General features: G+C 37.3%; 4 protein-coding genes across 7 annotated transcripts; 2 read left to right on the forward strand and 2 right to left on the reverse strand.

Moving 5' to 3' along the window:
* The first annotated feature begins 1,328 nt into the window (after positions 1-1,328).
* LOC113401523 (glucosamine-6-phosphate isomerase) lies at positions 1,329-3,709 on the forward strand. Of its 2 annotated transcripts, none has more exons than XM_064218483.1 (5): positions 1,329-1,570; positions 1,668-1,850; positions 1,921-2,105; positions 2,464-2,637; positions 3,302-3,709. In XM_064218483.1, the coding sequence occupies exons 1-5, from the start codon at positions 1,345-1,347 to the stop codon at positions 3,368-3,370; spliced, it is 837 nt and encodes a 278-aa protein (XP_064074553.1). In that variant the 5' UTR covers positions 1,329-1,344; the 3' UTR covers positions 3,371-3,709. The 2 variants fall into 2 exon arrangements, with proteins under 2 accessions (XP_064074553.1, XP_026497240.1); XM_026641455.2 differs by having other exon boundaries at positions 3,459-3,709.
* Positions 3,710-3,780: 71 nt separating this feature from the next.
* Rfc4 (Replication factor C subunit 4) lies at positions 3,781-5,983 on the reverse strand. Its single transcript, XM_026641451.2, has 4 exons — positions 5,438-5,983; positions 4,986-5,207; positions 4,320-4,556; positions 3,781-4,225 (listed from the first exon to the last, which is right to left on the reverse strand). The coding sequence occupies exons 1-4, from the start codon at positions 5,801-5,803 to the stop codon at positions 3,998-4,000; spliced, it is 1,053 nt and encodes a 350-aa protein (XP_026497236.1). The 5' UTR covers positions 5,804-5,983; the 3' UTR covers positions 3,781-3,997.
* Positions 5,984-7,383: 1,400 nt separating this feature from the next.
* Positions 7,384-9,779, forward strand: LOC113401531 (charged multivesicular body protein 2a). 3 transcript variants are annotated; one of them, XM_064218497.1, is made up of 6 exons: positions 7,384-7,696; positions 7,925-8,092; positions 8,628-8,840; positions 8,966-9,063; positions 9,209-9,306; positions 9,381-9,779. In XM_064218497.1, exons 2-6 carry the CDS (start codon positions 7,925-7,927, stop codon positions 9,506-9,508), a joined length of 705 nt encoding a protein of 234 aa, XP_064074567.1. In that variant the 5' UTR covers positions 7,384-7,696; the 3' UTR covers positions 9,509-9,779. The 3 variants fall into 3 exon arrangements, with proteins under 3 accessions (XP_064074567.1, XP_064074566.1, XP_064074568.1); XM_064218496.1 differs by having other exon boundaries at positions 7,384-7,678; positions 7,918-8,092; XM_064218498.1 differs by having other exon boundaries at positions 7,384-7,678.
* A 7,074-nt stretch (positions 9,780-16,853) lies between these two features.
* LOC113401533 (lysoplasmalogenase TMEM86B) lies at positions 16,854-23,284 on the reverse strand. The gene is made up of 4 exons (XM_026641470.2): positions 22,998-23,284; positions 19,283-19,455; positions 17,499-17,880; positions 16,854-17,424 (listed from the first exon to the last, which is right to left on the reverse strand). The coding sequence occupies exons 1-4, from the start codon at positions 23,025-23,027 to the stop codon at positions 17,335-17,337; spliced, it is 675 nt and encodes a 224-aa protein (XP_026497255.1). The 5' UTR covers positions 23,028-23,284; the 3' UTR covers positions 16,854-17,334.
* Positions 23,285-23,404: the final 120 nt, after the last annotated feature.

A 23,404-nucleotide genomic window follows, 5' to 3' on the forward strand; every position in this document is an offset into this window, starting at 1 on the left:
CAGAGGTGTTGTACAAAGTTAATAAAACAACGAAAAGACGCAACTTCACAGGGAATAAAGGTTTTTTGTAGGTTAGTGACTCCAAAAGGTTAATGACTTACTTAAAATATTCTTATTCAACCTTAGTTTATAGTACCTTTTATTAATTATTTGAGTTCGAAAGTAAAAGTTCTAAAATAGCATTCAAAAAAATTACTTATCAATTCCTACTTAAATGGTTTGTAAAAAAATGTTACATGTCTCTTATGGCACAAAGCTGCCTTTTTTAAATGAAAATATTGGAGATTTTTATTTATTCAAAGTATATATGACAAGACATTGAACCTTTATCTCTTTTAGCTTAGTAAGAGCAGTTATATGAGTTTATTGAGCTCTTATATCGAGTCGAGTGTGTGGCTGGCGCTTTTATCGATAATTAGGACATCGACACCTTATCTCCGTAGTTTATTATTGTTTGCGGTTAAAAGAACTATGAAAAACAAACGATATCTTTTTTTAGTCTACTATCTATAATAACTATATCTTTATATATATCTTTATATATATCTTTGCCGATATGTAAAACTAACTATTCCAAAAATCGCTTTTTGGTAAGAGCATGTGCTAATTATAATAAATATTATAGTAATGTTGATATATTTAACGTTAATCTGTTTAAGTTCTTACGAGTCTTAAAAAACACTATTTATCATTAATATTATTTGAAGCTTATTGTTTTGTATCTTTTTTTTTTTTGTTAATCTTGGAATAATTCATGTTTGATAACCTTATTTCATATACTTTCATAATATTTTACTTTTATTACTTGTCTTTTAGTTCACTTCATGTTTTAATGCAACAGTGGAAACTTTTTTTGGCATATGTTAGAAATATTTTGGTATTAATTGTATGTATTATACTATGCTGTATGTTTCCCTAAAATAAATAAAATAAATAAAATAAAAAAATAAAAACTATAAATATATGAAAGACTTGAAGATCTTGGTCTCTCACGCCTGTTCCTTTATCGTCCTATATACTGAGATCTCTATTTACACAAGGGGAACTCGAGGCTAGTGCCCAGAGGGGTAGTTAATTAATAATTCTGTATCGAAACTTCACATTCCACAATTTTAAGTTTTTGCAAAATATCAATAATGGGGCGGCAATTTTTCACAGTTATCGGGGGAGGTGCTAACGCTGAATTCGGCACTGTATATACTCTTGCATCAAAGTCGGTCACGAGTAACAATTGATGCATTATGAATCTATACATTTTTCATATCGAGTATAGGGAGATTATTATTATCAGTATACACCGCCGTGAGTGAGTTTACTAATGTCAGCAGCAGCAGGGCAGCGAGCATGCGTCTCATAATCCTGGAGGACGCGTCGGTGGTGGCGGACTGGGCGGCGCGCTTCGTGCTGCAGCGCATCACGGAGTTCGCACCGGGCCCGGGCCGCCGCTTCGTGCTGGGCCTGCCCACCGGCGGCACGCCGCTCGGCATGTACCGCCGTCTCATTGACTTCTACAAGGAGGGCCGCGTCTCCTTCAAATACGTCACCACGTTCAACATGGACGAGTATGTCGGTCAGTGTCGCTCCGACTTTTCTCTTCGACGTCGAGTAGACGAAATCTAAAGTCTCGTAAAACGTAAGACTCGAAGTCACCGAGTGTGTCGCTGCAGGCCTTCCGCGCGACCACCCCGAGTCGTACCACTACTACATGTGGAACGAGTTCTTCAAGCACATCGACATCGACCCGGCGCACGCGCACGTGCTGGACGGCAACGCGCCCAACCTGGTCGCCGAGTGCAAGCGCTTCGAGGACCTCATCGCGGAGGCCGGCGGAGTGCGTCTCTTCATCGGAGGTTTGTGGCGCCGCCTCGCGTGCCGACGCTCTCGCTGGCGCTCATTGAGAGGTCTGTGTCGTGTCGGCAGGTATCGGCCCCGACGGCCACATCGCGTTCAACGAGCCGGGCTCGTCGCTGGTGTCGCGCACCCGCGTCAAGACGCTCGCCTACGACACCCTGGAGGCCAACAAGCGCTTCTTCGGCAACGACATCTCCAAGGTTCCGCGCCAGGCGCTCACCGTCGGCGTCGGCACCGTAATGGACGCCAAGGAGGTTCGCTATCTCGCCCTCTCCAGCCGAAATCGAAACCTCTAGCATCGAAATTGCCAATTGAAACTTTTACCTGCTTACTTAGTTCATTCAGAAACATTCGATCGCTTCGTAGTGACCGATCTGTGAAAACTTTAGTAATATCATCTGGGCCGGATTATCTATTGGACAGTGTAGGCAGACCAAAATTTGGAAATAGTTAAAGCCGAATATATTTTTATTGTTTTTTAATTTAATGATGTCAGTGCATCCTAGTAGTATACTAAAAAAACGTAATTATGAAAAAAATATAAGTTACAAGAGTAGAGGAGCCAAAAATGGGCATCGCCTAATGGCGCCGATGTGACCATGCGGTCCGCAGGTGATGATCCTGATAACGGGCGTGCACAAGGCGCTGGCGCTGGCCAAGGCGGTGGAGGAGGGCGTGAACCACATGTGGACCGTGTCCGCCTTCCAGCAGCACGCGCAGGCGCTGTTCGTGTGCGACGAGGACGCCACGCTCGAGCTGCGCGTCAAGACCGTCAAGTACTTCAAGGTGAGCCGGCTGCACGGTCACTCGTTGCATAGAAGTAAATGCTGCATGCAAGTCCACGATCACTCCGAATCGACACGACCGATCGATCGTGTCTATTCGGGGTAGTATAAACATTCCACTACCATGACATTAACTTTATGTGATATTATTATATCAGTTTATTTAATGATAAAAAAATATGTCACAATTTCTTTTGATATGGAAAACAAAATTGGGCTAAAAATATATATAGATTGGGCTAGAAATAAATAAAGAGGGGCCTAAAATTAACCCCTGGGTGGAGAAACTTCCATTTCAAACAGCTTCAGGAGATTTTCGATTCTTTTTACTTTTTAAATTTTGTAACAATGAGATCAAGAGCTCATTTAGTAGCGTTTCGGATCCTCTTCAAAAGCTTGTTTTTTTATCGTAAAGGATCGCTTTTGAGCTCCGTAGGTATATCGGTGTTACAAAAGAAACAATCGGTATTATAAAGTGGAAGACGTTATCACTTCAAATTAAGTGACGTTGGTGCATGTCGGTGGACGTTGGGTGCTCGCACGGGTATGGGTCGCTTGATGATATGAATATAGTGTTTTCTCGCCCGCACGAGAGATTTAAGCTCTCGGAGAGTTCGCCATCACATAAAAAGTAAATTTTGGGTCCGTGTGCGGTGTGCGCGCAGGCGCTGAGCGGCGAGCACCAGAAGATGATCGCGAGCGTGCCCGTGCTGCAGCAGCACGTGCTGCACTGAGCACTGAGCACCGAGCTCTGCGCGCTGAGCCGAGCCCTGCCCCGAGCATGTGGTCCGTAGTACACGAGCTGTCCTCTCTGTTGCGCAGAGTCTGATGGGCGAGCACAACAAGCTGATCGCCGACGCGCGATGATGACTCACATTCCAGTGCGGATGCATCCTCACATTATAATATAAAACATTACTACTTAGCTTTACGTTGGGCCTTCGCTTTATTCGAACAAGCGTATAAAATATGTCGTGTTACTAGTTATTGTATTCAATAAGATTTATCAGAAATGTATTTTAAATTTTTTATATCATTATTTTTTAACAATAAATATATTTTTTTTACAAAAATCTGTTTTTTTTTCTTTACCGTAATAAATAGTCTACGAAATACAAAAATAATGTATTTTACAATTAAATAAATTTTGGCTTATGGGACCAATATAGATGAATTTAAATAAAACAAATTTAATAATTTATGAACATTTTTGCAAAAAATGTCATATAGCCTAATGGAAATACTGGATTGAATATTGATACTATAATATAAAATGAAATCAATATTTCGCCTTTGAGCCAATAAGAAATAACTTGAGTGTACAAAATATTTAAAAAAACTGCCGCTCGGCTACCAGTCGGCTACCAGTCGGCGGGCGCGCGTGCGGCCACGCGACACATGCGCGCCAGCAGCGCCGCCAGCTGCAGCGGCGACGCCAGCCCGTCCGCCACGCGCAGGTGCGTGCGGCCCACCTCGCGCACGAGGCCGAGGCGCAGCTCCTCGTCCGCGTCCAGCGTCTTGCACACGCGGAACACGTTGCTCACGATGTCCTCCGCCGCGTAGCCCAGCTTGCACAATTTAGCGATCACCTGGGGGGTGGACCCAAAACTTGTCCCGTGAAACGTTTTCGAAAAATAAAATGAAAGAATATATATATATATGTGTCCCGATTTTTAAGCATACCTTGTAAGCCTCGTGAATGTCCTGCCGGATGCAAGCCTCGAGCATGCCGCGCACGAGCATGGGATGCGGCTCGTCGCACACTTTGAACACGTGGTCGGGGCTGACGTGCGCGAAGCCCTGCGCCGTGGCCTGCAGGTTGTTGAGTGCGGCGCGCAGGTCGCCCTGCGCGGTGAACACGACCGCGTTCACGCCCTCCTCCGTGTACGACAGCTGTTCCTTTTCGCACACCTCTATCACCTGAAAAACTAATTTTATTTGAGTAAATGAATTGCAAAGTCTAATTTTTAGACTTTTGATGTAGTCTGACTTTATTGTAAATACAGATCTAAGATCTTTGAAATCCATGAATATATTACATATAAATTACAATGTATCTTACACATACAATAAATACTATATAATTCTAGTTTTTTTTATATAAAAAATATATGATTAAGAAATATTATTAACCACTAAAAATGGGTTCTCAAGTAGGCATAACACACACATAACATATATTTTTTAGATCTTAAAATAGAAAAATGCAAAATAACAGTGTTAGTTTCACTTAAGAACAGTAAAAGTTTGTTGAATTGTAATACAATAAATAATTGGAATACATAACAAGTTACTTTCAAGGACATTCATAAACTGATTATAATTTCTTGAAACTGAAATGACCTGTACCTTGGCCATAATCTGAGCATCAGTAAGCTTGGTATAACGCAGGACAGCACAGCGAGACTGTATAGGCTCTATGATTTTCTCACTGTTATTTGCAGCAAGTGCAAATCGAGTTGTGCTTGAATAAAGTTCCATGGTCCGGCGTAAGGCCTGCTGTGCACCATCAGTCATGCTGTCTGCTTCATCTAGAATCACTATCTTGTGTCTTCCGGGTGGCAGTGTTACCTGGGTATATGGAATAAGTAAATTATAGAAAGGTGGTCGATGCACTGCATTGCTTATTTTTACTTTTTAGAACATGATAAGTTTTATTGAAGGGAATGAAGAAGTATAAATATTCAACATTATTTGTGTCACAAAACTTAAATGAAATTTTCAAGACTTTTTCTTTTGAGAATAACTCCGATGTGAAATAATTAAAATTGTTGAATTAGTTTGTACAATCTGATACCAACCTTTTGCTGGGCAAACATTTTAATCTTGTTACGCACAACATCAATTCCACGATCGTTGGAAGCATTAAGCTCAAGCACAGCGTCTTTAAAAGAAGAGCCGAGGAGTGCTCGCGCCAAACAAAGAATTGTAGTTGTTTTGCCGACTCCAGGTGGACCAGCGATAATAATATTAGGAGCATTGCCGGTGCGTGCAAAAACCGACAACCTCGATACTGTATCCTCGTTGCCTACGATGTCTGTAAATTTCTGTGGTCGATATTTCTCTATCCACGGTAAATTGGAAGTCGATTTGCTTGGACCAGGTACCTTGCTAGGTTTTGGGTCCACCTCATCGACTTCCATAATAGTTACATCCTCGTCACTCATTATACTATTTAAACTTTTACTCTAAGCTATACATATAATTGATGAACTTAAATTCTTTATTATTGCTTTATGCATCTAAGAAAACAAAATGAGAAATAATAAAAACATGGAAGGTAAAAGAGCGCGAATTTTACATTTACAAAACTCGAAACCAATGTCAAAATAGTAAACTTCAAAAAGTAGTGGTTCCGGTTACGTATATGTATTATGTAGTCCGTTCACATTCACAGTTATTTTACCTCTGACATCTATCAAAAAGGCTGCGCGTTAGATTGGCATAACTGACTGTCTAATTGTTCAGAGCTCCTCGATTTAAATGATAAATTCAGTGATTAATTACATTTAATTATGCCAAAAAGAATTCGGAGTAGTGGTAGAAAGATCGTGCTGGCTGTGCGTGAATTTTGTGAAAAGGAATAAGCTAATAAAGGTCCTGTAATTCGGTTTGAAACGCTGTTTTTGAAATTGCTGTTTCCACATCTCGAAAAATCTCTACACCGAGAAAGAAAAACATTTAATAAAAAGTAATACAGATAGACGATTTTGATCTTTGTGCAGTTAGAAATAAAATACACGAAATGTACGCAGTCAGAAAAGAGGTTCCAACTTTAACGAAACTTAGCAGAGTTAAAGATCGCTATTGACTTAAAACGTAGAAGACGATATTGAAAAAAAATTATTACACAAGTAAGCGATGGCTCGGATACTTAGTCTGAAAGCACTTCTGATTATTCGTTCTTTTCTGATGATGTCAATTTAGATTATTCTTATTCGAAATAAAAGCTTTGACCAATCCGTACTTGTTTTTATTTATTACCAAAAAACAATTATATAGTTACAAAAATATTTTTATGACTACACAAGGTATAGGAGCATTGGTACAGATATAATTATATGTATAACACGCCATACCACGCCTACATCCATCTACGGGCCTGTCTCTAACTACTACCATCGGTTGCACCAAATTAGGTAGGTATATGACTACCACTGGTATACGGGTTAGAAATATAATTTTCCAATTGGCTCAGCTAGAAGTAAATAGGTATTTTATGTGAAGGACAGGTTCATATCATTCTGCCACTACCACCAAATATTCTCTTATCTATCGCGATTTCCTAATTTTATACAAAGGATTTTTAGAAACACATTGCACAAGTTAGCCGACTTAATAGCCAGAGGTAAAATAACTGTGAACGGACTATAGGTACTGTGACAAAGTCAAACCAAACTCACAGAACTTCATACTTGATGTATGAGGTTTTGTAAATTGTTTATGGTTTTTACATTAGCCGGTGTTTAATAAGTACCTATATAATACTCCACATCCACTAACCCGCATTGGAGCAGCGTGGTGGAATATGCTCTCTATCTCCTCAAGGGGAGATGAGCAGCAGTGGGAAATTTACAGGCTGTTAATGTTGTATGTAAATATAATACAATAAACATTGAACATCTAACAAAAATAAATAAAATAATATACACATATTTATTTTATTTTCGATAACTTATTGCATCTGTTTTTATTTTAGAGACATAAACAGGAATATTAAACGTCATTCAAAACTGAACGGTGAAGTCTGTATTGACAGTGACAGCTGACAATGATAACGAAACGAAATCTCGTTTGTTGTAAAATAGAATCGTAAACACTCAAATGTCTTATATTAATATAGGTTTCAGATCTATTTTCTTTTAGTTTTATGAAGTTTTAATTATCTAACATACCTTATTTCCATTTTAGCGATTCCTGTGTTGTATTTAGTTTTTATAAATCATAATTATAATTGTGTTTGATTTTATACCGTGTATTGGTGAATCATCATCCCAAAACAAGTGTTATCTCTGCAATATACCTTAAGGATTCATATAGAGGTTTTTTTCGAATAAAAAGTAATTGAAATTGAATTAATTTGAAACTTTGTTGAAATAAATAATATTTTGAATAAGTGTTTAAAGTATAATGGACTGCACTAGCTATTTTTAATAATCGAAAATATTTAATTTAGTTCTCAGTATAATCTGTTAATATTGACTTTCATGTACTATTTTTTAAATCTTAAGCTGAATTATACAATATTAGCTTTAAAACATTTATTAATGGGTTTTTGAAGGTTAAAGATGGAGTGGTTATTTGGTCACCGAATGACTCCAGAGGAGATGCTGAGAAAGAATCAGCGAGCATTAAATAAGGCCATGCGTGATCTTGACCGGGAGCGTCTTAAGATGGAACAGCAGGAAAAGAAAGTCATAGCAGACATCAAGAAACTTGCAAAGGATGGGCAGATGGTGTGCTTTCATAACATAACTATAGCCAATTCCTATCAAAGTAGGAAAAAACATAAATAAACCTTAGATGTTATGTATTTCATGTGGTTTGCTAAAAACCCAGCTATATTGTGCACTGCTAAGATTTTATGATTAATATATCTTTTATTTATAATACAACACTATTATACTTAACTACTCATATCCACTTTAATTTTACTTCCAAAATTCTGATAACATTTTTGTGGAAGTTCAAAATGCCATTTTTTTGCACATCCATAGTGAATATTATAGATTAATCAACCACATCTCTCTCAATCTCAACCAATGATTCAATTTGCTGTCAAATGTTGTTTTTTTGGCTTTTCTCAACTTATGTTTGGAATAGAGTATATAATTATATATGCTGTACTTAAAGTTTCTTGATTGCTTCAAAGAAATATCAGTTATATGCTCTCACTAGATTTGGACGGTCACAGTCTAAAGGACACAGATAAAAATAATTGTATATGAGACAATTTTGTAACTGCCAATTTACATAGAAACATTTTTACAGGATGCTGTAAAAATAATGGCGAAAGATTTAGTGCGCACACGGCGATATGTGCGCAAGTTCATGTTGATGAAAGCAAACATTCAGGCTGTGTCCCTCAAGATACAAACACTCAAGTCTCAAAGCAGCATGGCGCAGGCCATGCGCGGCGTCACGCGAGCTATGGCGACTATGAACAGACAACTCAACGTCCCACAGATACAAAAAATATTGCAGGTCATATATTCTTATTGTCATAGCATATTGATTTATTTGTAATGTGTAATTGCCAGCCTGCAGTACATTGTTGTCATATTATAATAATAATGAAAATTAACTCATCCAATCCGATCAATCAATAGGAATTTGAGAAGCAATCAGAAATAATGGACATGAAGGAGGAAATGATGAATGACTCCATAGATGAAGCGATGGAGGCCGACGATGATGAGGAAGAGAGGTGAGCGAATATTACTAAGACGATTTTCGAAGGGTATAGCATAGCAGCACATTATCGAAATCGATAACGCTCTATTAGATTTATAGGAATTGCAGGTATCTATATATATCATAAAGATCTCATTAAAATGCATAACTCTCGACAGCGACGCGGTGGTGTCTCAGATCCTGGACGAGCTGGGGCTGCAGCTCAACGACCAGCTGTCGGGTCTGCCGCAGGCCACCGGGTCACTCGCCGTCACCGGTATAATTTCAAAGTTCGGTATCATCGAGTGCCGTCCCCCGAAGGGTTCCAACATACTCCGTTACTCGTTGCAGCGAAGACGCCGGCGGCGGCGGCGGTGGCGGGCGGCGCGGGCGGCGCGGGCGGTGGCGGCGCGGGGGGCGGCGCGGCCGACGCCGACGCCGAGCTGCAGGCGCGCCTCGACAACCTGCGCCGCGAGTAGCCCCCCGCTGCCCGCTGCCCGCTCCCCGCTCCCCGCTCCCCGCTCACGCCGCTACTCGTTCGTCGCCGCCTCGAGGCCCGCGCGGCTTCCTTCGGCCCGTCCCGTTCCTTTTTAAAGCTCCTTGAAGAGGTTTAATCTCAGATATAATGTTAATTTACACGCCGACGTAGCGGAGTGTCGTTCGGATGTATAGCTTATTCGAGTGTTATCGATTGACTAATGTAAATATATCGCATATTATATTATTTGAATAAAAAGTTACAAATGACGATGTGTGGACTTTTTCATTCTAATTGAGTATTAACATATTTCCTGTCGAGTCACATTTCACTATAATAATGAATTTAAGTCAACACCTGTTCGAACTTGTAACTTCGAAAGAAATGTTCAATTATGAACAGAAATATAAATTAAACACATTTACTATATAAGTAGTTATTGCCATATTCCAACTCGCTCGCTTACTGCACCAGGGTCAATATTTAAGAGCCTTAAAATTTATGTTTTTCAAAATTACTCGAGAACACCTGGATGTATTTTGAAATAAAAATTTGCTCTTAATAGTTAAGTGAACAATAAATAAGGTTATTTAGTCACGATTGACCTAAAATAGTAACAAAAAAAATAATATGAAAAAAACAATTAAAATTGCTAGTTTTCTTCGTGGTACTTTGGCAAATTTGGTCTTATTTTTGAATCGTATGAAAAATTGCGACTATATTAGGCTAAAGTAAATTTACTAAGATAATTATAATTTAGAAATCTTTACATTTTTAAGATAATTTCCTATACACTCATAGAAAATAAATTAAAAAACTGAATTTAAAAAATGTTCATAAATTTTGCGTCATTGGTCAGAACAGTGTTTGTTTTTAATATTAAGTTGAGTTAGTGACGGGAGCGGGGAAAACTTTTGGCAAATCAAATTGACTACCCCACACCTCATTCGACCGACGCACTCCAGAGAAGATACACGCTCTCGTGTTCTTCAGGTGAGCCTTTGAAAGTCATTCTACAATTTTTTTCATTTCAATGGTCATTTAGATTTTCCTTGACATATTCGTAATAAACTGTTCTAAATTTATCAAATTTAAGAAAATGTATGAAATATTCGTGTTAACATAAGGCCATATAAGTTTTATTGAAATACCACTTGCACAAAAGATGTTTAGACATGATTTTTTTGATTTTGTCATTTTTCTCAACGTCATTGTCCTGAATACGAGCTATGAGGATAATGATACACGTTGAGAAAAATGACGATGTGTGTAATAGATAATGATTAATGTTGAGAACAATGACAGAAAATAGTTAATTGATAGCGAAAGAAAGTAATAAGTTAATAACATTTGTTTTATGGTGGGGTTCCTGGAATCGAATAATTAATATTATATTGGAGCTCAAGTATTATATATTAATAATTTTAACCAAACGTCATTACAAGTCACGGGAGGTTGTTTTGTATTTAAAGAATTAACAGATGAAATGGTTCATGGAATCCATCCCAAAATAAAAAAAGTTTTTTTTTAGGTATAATTTCAGCACATTAAATTTATGAAGTCGCGCATGTGTAGGCAAGATAGGAATTATTAAAAAAAAGCTTTCTTCCAGTTTGATCCTAAGTTCTACACTTAGAATCAGACAGGAAGACTAGTGTAGACTTTTAAGACATGTTCGTCATTCGTGTAGCAATATGAAGAAAAATTTGTTGTAGATTAAAATAAATCTGTTGCTTGTTATTTCAGGTTATAAGTAAATTTTAAATTACGTGAAGAGAGAGACTTGAAATTGTTTTTTTTTTAATTTATACCTACCTATGCAAAGAAGTTTAGTGAAATAGTATTGTGTTAATTCCTAATTATAAAAAAGTTACGTATTTGAAGATGCCACCTAAATCCAAAAAAGCTAAAGAAGAAAGACTAGCTAAACAAAGATTATGCCAAAGGCGACGGTACGCAGAAATAAAAAATGACCCTCAATTGCTAGCCTTAGATAAAGAAAAAAGGAGACAGAAATACTTAAAAAAGAAAGTAGAAAAAAACACAGAAAAAAGCCCTCGTCCCATTAAAGAGCAACGCAAGAAGTGGAAGGAAAATTCTAAGAGGTGTTTATAATTTGTAACTTATCCTATTCATAAATTAATTTAAATATATTTCTGTTTTATTTGATAAAAAACAGAGAAAGAGAGTATTTATTTAAATTGTCACAATTATATTTAGACCTATAAATCGTTATAATTTTTTTGTTGCAGGTATAGGCAAAGAAAAAAGGAAGGTAGAAAATCAATATTCGAAGCAGTTCAAATAAAAGCAGTTGACAATATTCAAGATGCCAGTAATTTTTCAGAAACAAATTTCATTAATCAAGAAGATCCTTTACAAGTAAATAGTGCAGTAGTTCAAGCAGCAGTAAAAAAAACAAAATATGAAGAATTTAAGAAAAGAAAAATGCTTTTAAGGCTCGTTGCAACTTATAAGAAAAAAGATAAGATACAAGCTAAAAAGATACAAAGACTGCAGAAGTTACTCAAAGAAGCCCGACAGATGAATAAAATAGAGTACTTTGGTTCAGTGACAGATGCAAGTGCAAGTGGTGTAATTTCAAATAACAGCAACGAAATAGAAATTAGTAGCTACAAAAGCAATAAAAGCTCTGTAATTGAGACTATCAAAAACTTTTACTTGCAAGATGCGAATAGCGTTCTCTGTGCAGGTAAGAAACAATATGTAACAAAAAATAAGGTCCAGATGCAAAAACGGTGCTTATGTTTACCATTAAAAGACTTGCACCAGAATTTTTTAATTGAGACGAAGATTAGAGTAAGTTATTCGTTTTTCTGTAAACTGCGCCCTTTTTGGGTTACCTTTCCCAAAAAATCTAATAGAGAGACTTGCGAATGTCAAATTCATGAAAACATGAAATTATTGATTGAAGCTTTGCATAAAGCATCAATAATACGTGAAAAAACACATGATCAGGTCCTCTCTAAACTTTGCTGTGATTTGAGAAATATCGCCTGTTTGAAAAGATATTGTGATGCCTGCAAATCGAATTGTCTTGAATATTACTTGGATGCCAACAACTCTGTATGTACCTTTTATGAATGGAAAAGAGAAACTAAAGAAGTTATTCTTACAAATGGAAGAAAGAAAAAACAAACAATAACAAAAAACAACAAAATTACCTTAAGTACTTCAGATGTTATCATAAAATTTGAAAATGATTTAGAGAAATTTTGTGATCATACCGTCAAAATTGTAAGTCAGTACAACGCAATTAAGAATTTGAAAGAAAACCTAAATATACATGAAGCTTGTATACACATAGATTTTTCGGAAAATTATTCCTTGAAGTACGGATCGGAAGTACAGTCATTCCATTTTGGGGCCAGCAGGCAACAATTGTGTTTACATACAGCTGTTATATACACTCATAGCTTTAGTACAGGACAAATTACTCCGAAATCGATGTGCACAATAAGTGATTGTTTACGTCATGATGCTGCAGCCGTGTGGGCCCATTTAATACCTTTGATAGAAGAGTCAATCAATCTGAACCCCTTTATTGATACCATCCATTTTTTGTCAGACTCGCCATCTTCACAATATAGAAACAAGTACATATTTTTTTTGATTACTCAACTGTGTAAAGACTTCTCACAACTTAAAAGAATAACATGGAATTATTCAGAAGCAGGACACGGAAAAGGTGCTCCTGATGGGGTTGGAGCAACTCTAAAAAGAACTGCGGATCGAATGGTTGCTTTTGGAAAAGATGTAGGTACTTATGAGCAATTTCACACATTGATTACAAAATATACAGATAATGACAATTTAAACGTTATTGTTAAAAAAGTAGACAAAGAAGAAATCTTATTTAGAGATAGTTTATTTCCAAAACAATTAAAACCATTTAGGGGCACCTTTTCCGTGTATCAAGTTCTTTGGGAGAAATCTGCATCTAGAACGACTGTTCGCAAAATGAGTTGTTTTGATTGTGATGTTTCCGAAATTTGTGTTCATGGAAAACATCTTGGCTTTATAGATGATATAATTGATTTACAAAAAGAAAATGCTCCTTCTACTTCCTTTGAACCTGCTGTCACGACTCTTGATATTTTAAAACATAAGAGAGCAAATGAAACCAGCACAGCGACACGTTCTGAAGTTTTAACCATTCACGAAAACAATCTCATTTTACCATCAAACTATGAAAAACCAAATTTTGATTAAAATTTGATTCTTATCCAAATTCATGAGCAGAAATATTTGTTCATCAATAGAAATAAGTTTTCTCATTTAATGATCGTTAAAATCTGAATCTGAATCAAAACGAGGCTCATAACTTAAAAAAAAAGTGTTGTTACGTTTTATTATAATTATTGTTAACTATAATATATTAAGTATAATTTTACAAAATATCTGTGATTTATAAGCTTTTTGACTTAATTATTGTGAGAGATTAATCATTATTATTTTATATTCGTTATTAATTTTACCAAAACATAAATTTAATTTAGAAGATATAAAAAGCTTAGCTTATACAAGAAAAAATACAGTCTAAAAGTACATTGTGTATATTTTGAATAGAATCAGTTGTGTATCACTAAATTAGTGCAAAAGATCTGAATAAATAAGCAGTCAAAAGTTTATAAGCTTTTATAAGTTGATTTATGCTAATTTATAATTAGTTTCGTTTTTTATTTATAAAGCCTACAATTTATAAAAATTATCATTGCCCTCAATACATCGTCATTTTTATATTCTATAAAATCATTATTCTGCCATTACGTCATTATGCTCAATGATCATTTTTAGAAAGATTGTAATATCTTATTAAATTTTGGTTTATTTGGAGATAATCTAATAAAAATAATATAATCCGAACATGCCTATTATTACTGCCAAAAAATTAGATCTATCCACGCAGATTTTCGAGAATCCACAAATTTTGATCAAAAATAATAAATTTTGTAGATTCACCCACCACCAATGTATTTGAACGTTACGTCCTCGACCACGTTCCCGTCGCGCACGCGCCTCCCGCATCTCTGATGTACGTTATGTATTCTTCGGAGGCCGTAACAGATTCTTTCTATGCCATTTATAAATAGCAAGATTTTTCAACGCCGGTGGATGTACCCGTTACGAGTATGTTAAAACATAATCAAAGGAGATCAACAGTCGAGGTGAGCTTGCATGAATGAAAACAAAACAGAGTCCGTCTAATAATTTATTCAACTGCGAGTGAAGACACTACGTAGTACAGTTGTTAACACATTTAATAAATTATTACACAAAGTAACATTCAATAATGACATCTAAAATTACACATACATTTTAAACTCTACCTTACTACTAACAATAAGCTACAAATATCGACGAAACGATTTGTCCACGAAGGTGCGGCCGCCCAGCGGTCCCTGACGGCGCGACCGGCGCGACCGGCGCGACCGGCGCGACCGGTACGGTTTCATCCTCTAATTAAAATAGTTTGTTTCATAATCAATATCTGATTTTCTTTCGATCGTTCATATTAAAACTCATAAAACATTTATTCTTGTTTCCGAGAATGATTACATTTTTAATCACCACCCATCCACTAAGATGGAAGGTCCTCTGTAAAGTCAATAAGTCGGATGGACGGATGTCAGTGACCGCTTGCACCGCACATTTTTCGTCTTCCGTTTTCTACAATATGTATTTATACAAACCATTATATATTCATTACGTATTTAAATAGTTTCACTTGTCCAAATTTCTAGATATGTATCAAGTCGCCCATTCTATTGACCCTAACTATGTACACCCAGGGTTGGGCAGTGTTTGAATTACTTGTAATTAAAATACAAATACGTATTTGGTATTTCTATTTCAATTATTACTTCCTTAAAATGTAATTTGTATTTCAAATACCTGACGCAGAGGTATTTTGTAATCAGTATTTCAAATAGTTGAGGCATCAAAATACATTTAAACTATGTACCTTGATATGGAATATATCCAGAAGAGCCAAATCGGCTCAAATCATAAAGGACTGTCTTCGACATCAGTTAATATATGTCTCTTTATGATTCTCTAGTGCAGCTTATGAGAAGCAAATCAAATTTAAATGAATTTTTTGCAAAGTTGGAAACACTTTCTCTGCCAAAGAATTAGAATACTTGGAAGAATTCATTGACGTATTAAAACCAATTGCTACAGCTCTAGATTACATGCAGGGCAACAATTGTTACTATGGCAAACTTCTGCCTACTTTAATGTATGTAAGGACTGATGAGTTTTTTAGACTGTCACCTGAAGTAAATGTGGCTCATATTGGCTTCATGCGGTAGCATGGGGTAACCCTAGTTATAAAATGCGTTGGTTGCCAGAAAGCGTCACAACAAATGAGAGGCAAAGAATTCAAAATCTTGCCTTTCATGCCTTAGAGACAAGTTACAAAAAACATGAAATAATGCCTGGAAGCAGCAGGAGTAGCACCACTAGTAAAGAAGATGATGATTTTATTGTTTTTGACAGCAGAGAGAGTGATCAACCACAGACATCTAAAATGGAGTCAGAGTTGATCAGCTTCCTTAATAACAAAAGCGCTATCCAAATATAAAAAATGTATTTATACAATTCAACACAAGTTTGTGCTCATCAGGACCTGTAGAAAGATTGTTTTCCTTAGCCGGTTTTATTCACTCTCCAGCAAGAGGATGTTTGTCGGGCAATACATTCAAACATCTAGTTTTTATGAAAGGAAACTCTGGTTTTGAAAATTCCTAAAAGTATTAGAAAAAATTCGACACCCTTTCACATATACACGAGCAGGATCTGCGACCGACGGGATGAAATTTTAGGAATTTTCAAATACTAAACATAGCATTGTGAATGCATCAAAAAATATAACTTATTCACATTTTCTTATTATGTATTTTGTAATTTGTATTTCGATTAAAGCATATCATGTATTTTGCCCAGCCCTGTGTACATCAACTAAAATACGGAGGAACTTTGAGATTAAACCTGAAGTGCGCAAATGGGGTATATGTAAATACCCTACGCGACACAAAGTGCACGGCGGCGCCGTGCGTACAGCGTGCGAGTGTGTGGTGAGTCTGTGGACGACATGAGCTGGCAGCCGTGTACAGACGTGAACATCATTTAGATTCAACATCTGAGTTAAAGTCAGTTTGAATAAAAATTAATATTATCACTTTATTCGCGTGCTAGTGATATACATAAATATTTAAAATTGTTGGTAGCCTTCGAAATGAAATGGCACTCCAGCAAAAAAGGTAGGTTGCTACTTATTAGAAAACGATCCACTTTCGGCGGACACTAATCGTATAAACAAGCAGTGCGCTCGCACTGGATTCACTCGTCCAGCAGTAAAGATAGTCTATACAAAAATATAAGGGATCAGTCTTATCACTAACGTACCGTGTAGGTACCTACTCGTACGGTACGCGAACGACGACACACGCGGTCAGAGTGGGAAGACTTGCGGAACCGGATATGTAAGAGGACCGGACGATTGTCCGGACTAGGGTGGCGTTCGAAGGGAGTGTAGTGGTAACGAGTGCCGAGATAGGGAACACTAGTGGTAGGCTCGATCATTTGGCACTGCGCGTTTGCGACCGCTCCAAGCTTCGAGGGTCGACCGAGTCGAAGGTGAATACGTATAAAACATAACACAGACGCATTCACCGCGATCGTGACCTGTGCTCCTTTTATATAAATACAATAATACTGTACGTTCTGTACTCTAAAAATGTATTTTTTTTATCCAATTAAACATTCGTCAGAACTCAGAAGTCATCTTAGCTTAGCCCGACGCTACTGCGGCGCGGCCACCGCGCGGGCCGGCTCCAGGGCGCTCAGCGCGATGCCCAGCTGGCCCAGGTAGTACGTCGACATCACCAGCGCCTGTAACCACCCCGTAACGTTCACTCCGTTCTGGAAATCTATGGCATCATAACACATGGCATTCGATGTCGCACCTGATTGTAAGGCACCGGCTCGGCGAAGAGGCCGTAGCCGAGGATGGCGTCGGACAGCAGGAAGAGGAGAGCGCCGGGGCGCTGGTAGCCGGCGCGCGCCGAGCCGCGCCACGCCATGGCGGCGAGCAGCAGCGCGTAGGCCGGCACGAGCGCGCGCAGCGGCGCGGGCGCGGGCACGGCGCGCACGTAGGCCAGCGCGCCCGCGAACAGCGCCAGCGCGGCGCCGTACGCGCGCGGCTGCAAGCCGAAGGCGAGGATGTACGCCACGTGCGCGCCCGCAAACGCCACCATGCCCGCCACGAAGTGCTGCGGCCACACGAGCAGCGCGTCGCCCGCCGCCGATAGCGCCAGGCCCGTCGCCACGCAGTGCGCGTACCACCGTCTGTGAGGGCGAAGTGAAATCCATCGATGATATCGGTATTGAAGGCGCAGTTCTCGGAACAGCATTAAATATGCGTCTGGGTCGACGTTCCAGCTAATACTTTTAAACCTCACTGCAGAGGCAAGTTCGTGTGATTTATATTAATAATGAAAACAAATAGACCTAAACGAATTTATTTATTCTCGTATCTATTAAAAAGATAACAAAATAGTCTTCGACAAAGTCACCCGGCCAGTCACCCTTGCGTGGGACAAGGAATGACAAAGATAATATCACTACATTTTTGTGAAAGAAAACGTCGAATGGCAAATTTTTATGTGACATAAGTTTATTATTAGTTTATAAATTAAAAAAATGTAGTATTTTTTTATTATATTGTTTATAAAACAAAAAGAAGAAAAAAGAAAAGATTGGAAGACCAATTAGCTCACGGAAACCAGAAAAAGCACCGGGTTCTGATCAATGACAAACGAAGTACTAAAAATAAATAATCAATGCTAATGATTGCCCCAAATATGAAAAATATTTAACGAAATAGTAGAAAATATACCAGAATATTGTACCCAATAAATAATATCTACTATTTCATAAGAAAAACAAAATAAATATTGGCGACTACTATATACAAAGTGTTTTCAAAAGTTATGCTATTTTGACTAAGTAACAAACAGCTTAGATAAAAATTAGTCCCAGGAGCAAGCTGGATTCAGGAGTAATATCTCGACTAAAGGCCAATTCACGTACTTCGACAGATACTTCAGAAATACAACGAATATAATTCATTACATTATTTGAGTTTCATAGTGTTTTATAAAGTGTTCGACTCTCTCGAACACAGCTATATATGAGAATCATTAGACCGCCAAGGTGGCCATACAAATTGTATACGTATATTGAAAGAATTTATGGAAAAACGACAGTTGACGACAGCTCAAAGAAGAATTGTTTAATAACAATGAAACCTCGTATTTATACTAATTATGAGTCACTGAACACGTTATGATCTTAAAGAGCTTAATCACCCCCCTCCAACCCTCTCATTCCGCGAACACAAAAACGCATCCTCGTATATATGTATAAACGTTGTTTGTATTTAAAGTTTGAACCTACTAATAAGTGAAAAAATATAGTTTTTATTCCGTCGTTGCGGACTCAGTGTACCCTATACTTGGGTCTGTATTAAATCAACGAATACTACCTTCACCCGTATTTTACCTTCTATGTAATATTGTATACACATTTTAGATTTGTCCTCACATACGAGTAATACGCCTCATTCAATAATGTTTCTTTTAATATGAGATTTAAATTTATTTAATGGCAAAGCACCTTGCACGAGAGAAAACCCGCCAAGGGAGGAGACTTGACTTTGATTGTCAATGTTGTCATGCGTGATACATACTGTGGTTGCGGCGCTGTGTGCGCCCGCACCAGCACGCAGAGCAGCAGGCACAGCACGGGAGCGCACTTGAGCGCCGCCGCCGACAGCGAGGGCGCGCCGCCGCCCACCACGAAGTATACGCAAACTGCCTTGAAGAACGGCACCAGCCTCCCGCTGCGTCCGACCGCCTTCATCTACACGTACACGGACACGGTCAACGATAACGTATTGGCTGGAGGCTGTGGCCAACTGTGGCGAACTAGTTACTAGTGGGTTTTACTTTTATTAACCGACTTCAAAAAGGAGGAGGTTCTCAATTCTTTTGTATTTTTTTTATGTTTGTTACCTCAGAACTTTCGACTGGGTGAACCGATTTTGTTGATTATTTTTTTAATTGAAAGCTAGTGCTTCCCGTGTGGTCCCATTTCAATTTGGTCCAGTTCTGATGGTGGCATCTATATGAAAACCATATAAGTATTAAATTTGCATAAAGTATGTGTACGACAATGGACGAATAACTCAATATCACGCCAACCAATTTTGATGACTCTTTTTTTATTGGAAAGGATATACTACAAGGGTATTTTGATGAGAGTTTGGTTAAGTTCTGATTATGGGATCATGAAAAAGCATTGGAACTCTTCAATTCCGAGGAGCAAATGAACGATACTCGGCCGAATCTTTTATAGGGTCCCGGTCACCTACCGCAACGTGGTTATGGTCAAGTAATTGTCATAGTCGAATACGATGATGTTTGGCAGAATTTCTAATTGTCTGTAACCAAATTTTAATGTGCTTGCGTTCGTTGTTGCATTGCAACATGATGTGTGACCTTATAATGTATGATATTATGTGTGACCTTCATTGTTGGAAAATCGAATTCGTAATAGTAGATTTCGTCCGTCATTGACGGAAATAACGAGTATTTCCGTCAATGATCAAATATTCGTATGGTCTACTTAATAATTTGTTGGCGTCCAAATCCGATAAATCTATGCCTTCCAAACTTTTGACTCGACTTAATCCAACATATATTTGCCCTTTTGCAAAGGTTTTTTTACCAAGGTCGATAAAAGCCTATTCGAGGGTGGTACTCTGTCAAGACGATGACTACGTTTTCGATATTTTCTCTGTGCAAAACTTTTTTCATGAGTCTATTTTTGCGCTCTTTGCAGGCCTTTTTTAATACGTATGGATGTTAGGCGGTGAGTATGTTTGTGTAGATATATATAGGCGGTAAATTAAGCAAGTGATTCCTACAGTATATCACTTTTAATTATTAATTGCACGAACAATGGATTATACACAATACAGTTCAACACGAATGCACACAAGGATAGTTCACACAGCCAAATAGTCCATAGAAGTATAACAGGTAGAAGAAACGAAAGCAGAAAGTAAAGTGAGCACAATTACATAAAAATACTTGTAGCAAAGAAAGCGAATGCGCGGTGAATAAGCGAGCACGAGCGGGGCGGTAGCGGGCGACACGGGTTTCGCGGCGAGAACTCGAGTACCGAATGGTGCGAGGCGCGGCGTAGCGGCGCGCGCGCATTGTTCTCGAACTCCTGACGCGGTGCATAAAAACAAAAGCCGAGGCGGTGACCCGCGCGTCTCCAATACACGGGTGCGGTGGCGAATAAATATATGTTAAATATTATATCGAGTACATATATAGTAAATAAGAATAGATGAATGATAAATAGATAAATATGTAAAAATAAATATAATAATTGTATATTATAGTAGGCCACACACGCTTATATTAGCTTCACTTGTAACTATGTATGTAAGAAAATCTTGAAATCTGGATTTGACCCACTTCGCGGTCTTCGATTAGGATGAAATTTTGCACACGCTCTGAGTTCTGATGACAATACATGACTAGCTAAGAAACGCTATTACAAATCCAATATGGCGGCCTCCCCAAGATGGCGGACTGGCTGTTTGAAATCCACCCCCATGATATGGATATTAAATGAAAGGGTTTGCTTTTGTAATTTTTAGTGCGTGCTAAAACCGTGTTTTTTAGTTTTTAAACTATTATTATTGAAATTGTCCTCGAGGTAGATTTTCTCTGTTGAGATAGGCCTTTCTCCCTGACTTCGTTTGTTTCATTTGAACTGCTCTGTCTCATATGGGCTGCACTTAGTAGATCTAATCATATTTAAAAAATACTTAGTGTACATCAGTTCACTAAAAATTAAAAAATAAAGGTATAGAACTTTAAAAAATATTTTGATCATTATTTGTTATTCATGTTATGTTATAGTATGTGTTGAGTTAGATTTAAAGTGGGTAGATAGTATATATCTCCTTGCGTGGTAAATTCATGAGAATGAATAGAAAAAGTAAATTGATTGTTAAGTTGTAGAAGAATTCCAAAATCCAAAATTGCTATACCATAGAATAAGGCTTTATGTAGCCGTGGTAGGGGCAAAGCTCGAAGCGTGCAGCAAGATGTATTAATAGATTTGTTAGTAACGCGATAACACTGCATACAATGCGTATCGATCGCGATCGTATTACATACATGTATGTATGTAGGTACATACTTAAATAAATTCACTGTATAAATAAAAAAATGCTGGCACGTACAGTACTCATACGTATAAAAAGTCGACAGCTAGTCAGTTGGGTAAACATGTTTGAAAATTCACAACTTCGCTCATTTAGCATGCTAGGAAAATAAGGTTATTAGTTTTTTATCAGAACGGATTGAGTTACGGCAGTAGTTGAGAAAATTTGCTCTTACATTGTATATTGATACTCATAGTAAAAATGAATCGATAATTTCCTTTGATAAATGACCTTTTAAATGGTATAACTATATTTTTAATAATTATTATTTGTAGTCGGTGATAGTGAAACAGCCGACATCGTTAGAGCGCATATAGAGCACAGATCAACGCTTCCGCGTCTGAGGCGATCTGACGAGAACCTAAACGATACTAGCTACGTCCATTTTTATGACAATGTTTCAATACAGTCAATCTGACGAATACCTATGCAATGTGTTTTACATAAGTACCGGAATTGCGAATTCATATTTAATTAAATAAATTAAAAATATTTCAATATTTAGTGAAAATGTGCATTTTAAAGTTAGCTAAATTAATTAAATTCTGCTATGCTAGCTAATCTTATTGTGGTTAAGCCTGTAACTGTAATAACAAGATCGGTTTTACAAATAAAAGCTGACCCAAATAGACAGAAAGACCGGTACTAGAGGTCCAACGAGTCCGGGTGAAGTTGACTTGTCAAAATAAAACGAAATATAAACGAATAGGTATATAACGGTGGGTGATGGGTCAATACTTTTCTACCCATTGGGGTAGAAAAGTACTTATTGAAGAAAAGTTAAAAAACTCTTGTATGTATATAAATAATAAGTACAAATGCAGGTTATTGATTTTTCATTAAATTAAAATCCCGTGAGCAGCGGACAAACAATACGACGTAGGTAGGTGTATTGACACGAATACAACGTAAATATATACAATAAAGATATAACATAACAAATAATAATCCATGTATGTATAATTATGATTATTGGCAATTTATAACATTATTAAGATAAAATGAAGAAATACAGTATAGTTTTTGCAAAGCTATAAAAGAAATAAAAAAACAAAAGTACAAAATACCATAAATAATTATTTTAAATTTTTACAAAAACAAACTACAAATGCATTATAATTTTTGCTAATTATAAATATTTTAAACTTGTACTTACAAGATCAGAAGAAGATATCATTATAGGCATAAACAATTAGCAATATTGTCCTGAAAGCGAAAATAACTGCGCACGAACTAAAACAACAAACAATAACAGGAGTCCGTCCTGCACGACGCGGCACGGCACTGCGAAACAAAAATATTCGATCATCGATGCGACTCTATTATATATACGTATATCTAATAAGTCGTGATATTTGTTAATCACAGCATTTACGCTATTTGTTTTGATTTGTGATACGTGAAGCGTAAAAATATAGAAAGTATTGAGTAAACTAAATAGTATCATATTTTTTCATAAAATCTATACACATAACACTACCTTTGTTTTGTATGGATTATGTTTCAGTTCAGAAATACTTACAACTGACATTTTTAAAGAATTAAATAATATAATTTAAAATA

The sequence above is a fragment of the Vanessa tameamea genome, chromosome 22 (genome assembly GCF_037043105.1).
Source record: "Vanessa tameamea isolate UH-Manoa-2023 chromosome 22, ilVanTame1 primary haplotype, whole genome shotgun sequence".
Classification (NCBI taxonomy): domain Eukaryota; kingdom Metazoa; phylum Arthropoda; class Insecta; order Lepidoptera; family Nymphalidae; genus Vanessa; species Vanessa tameamea.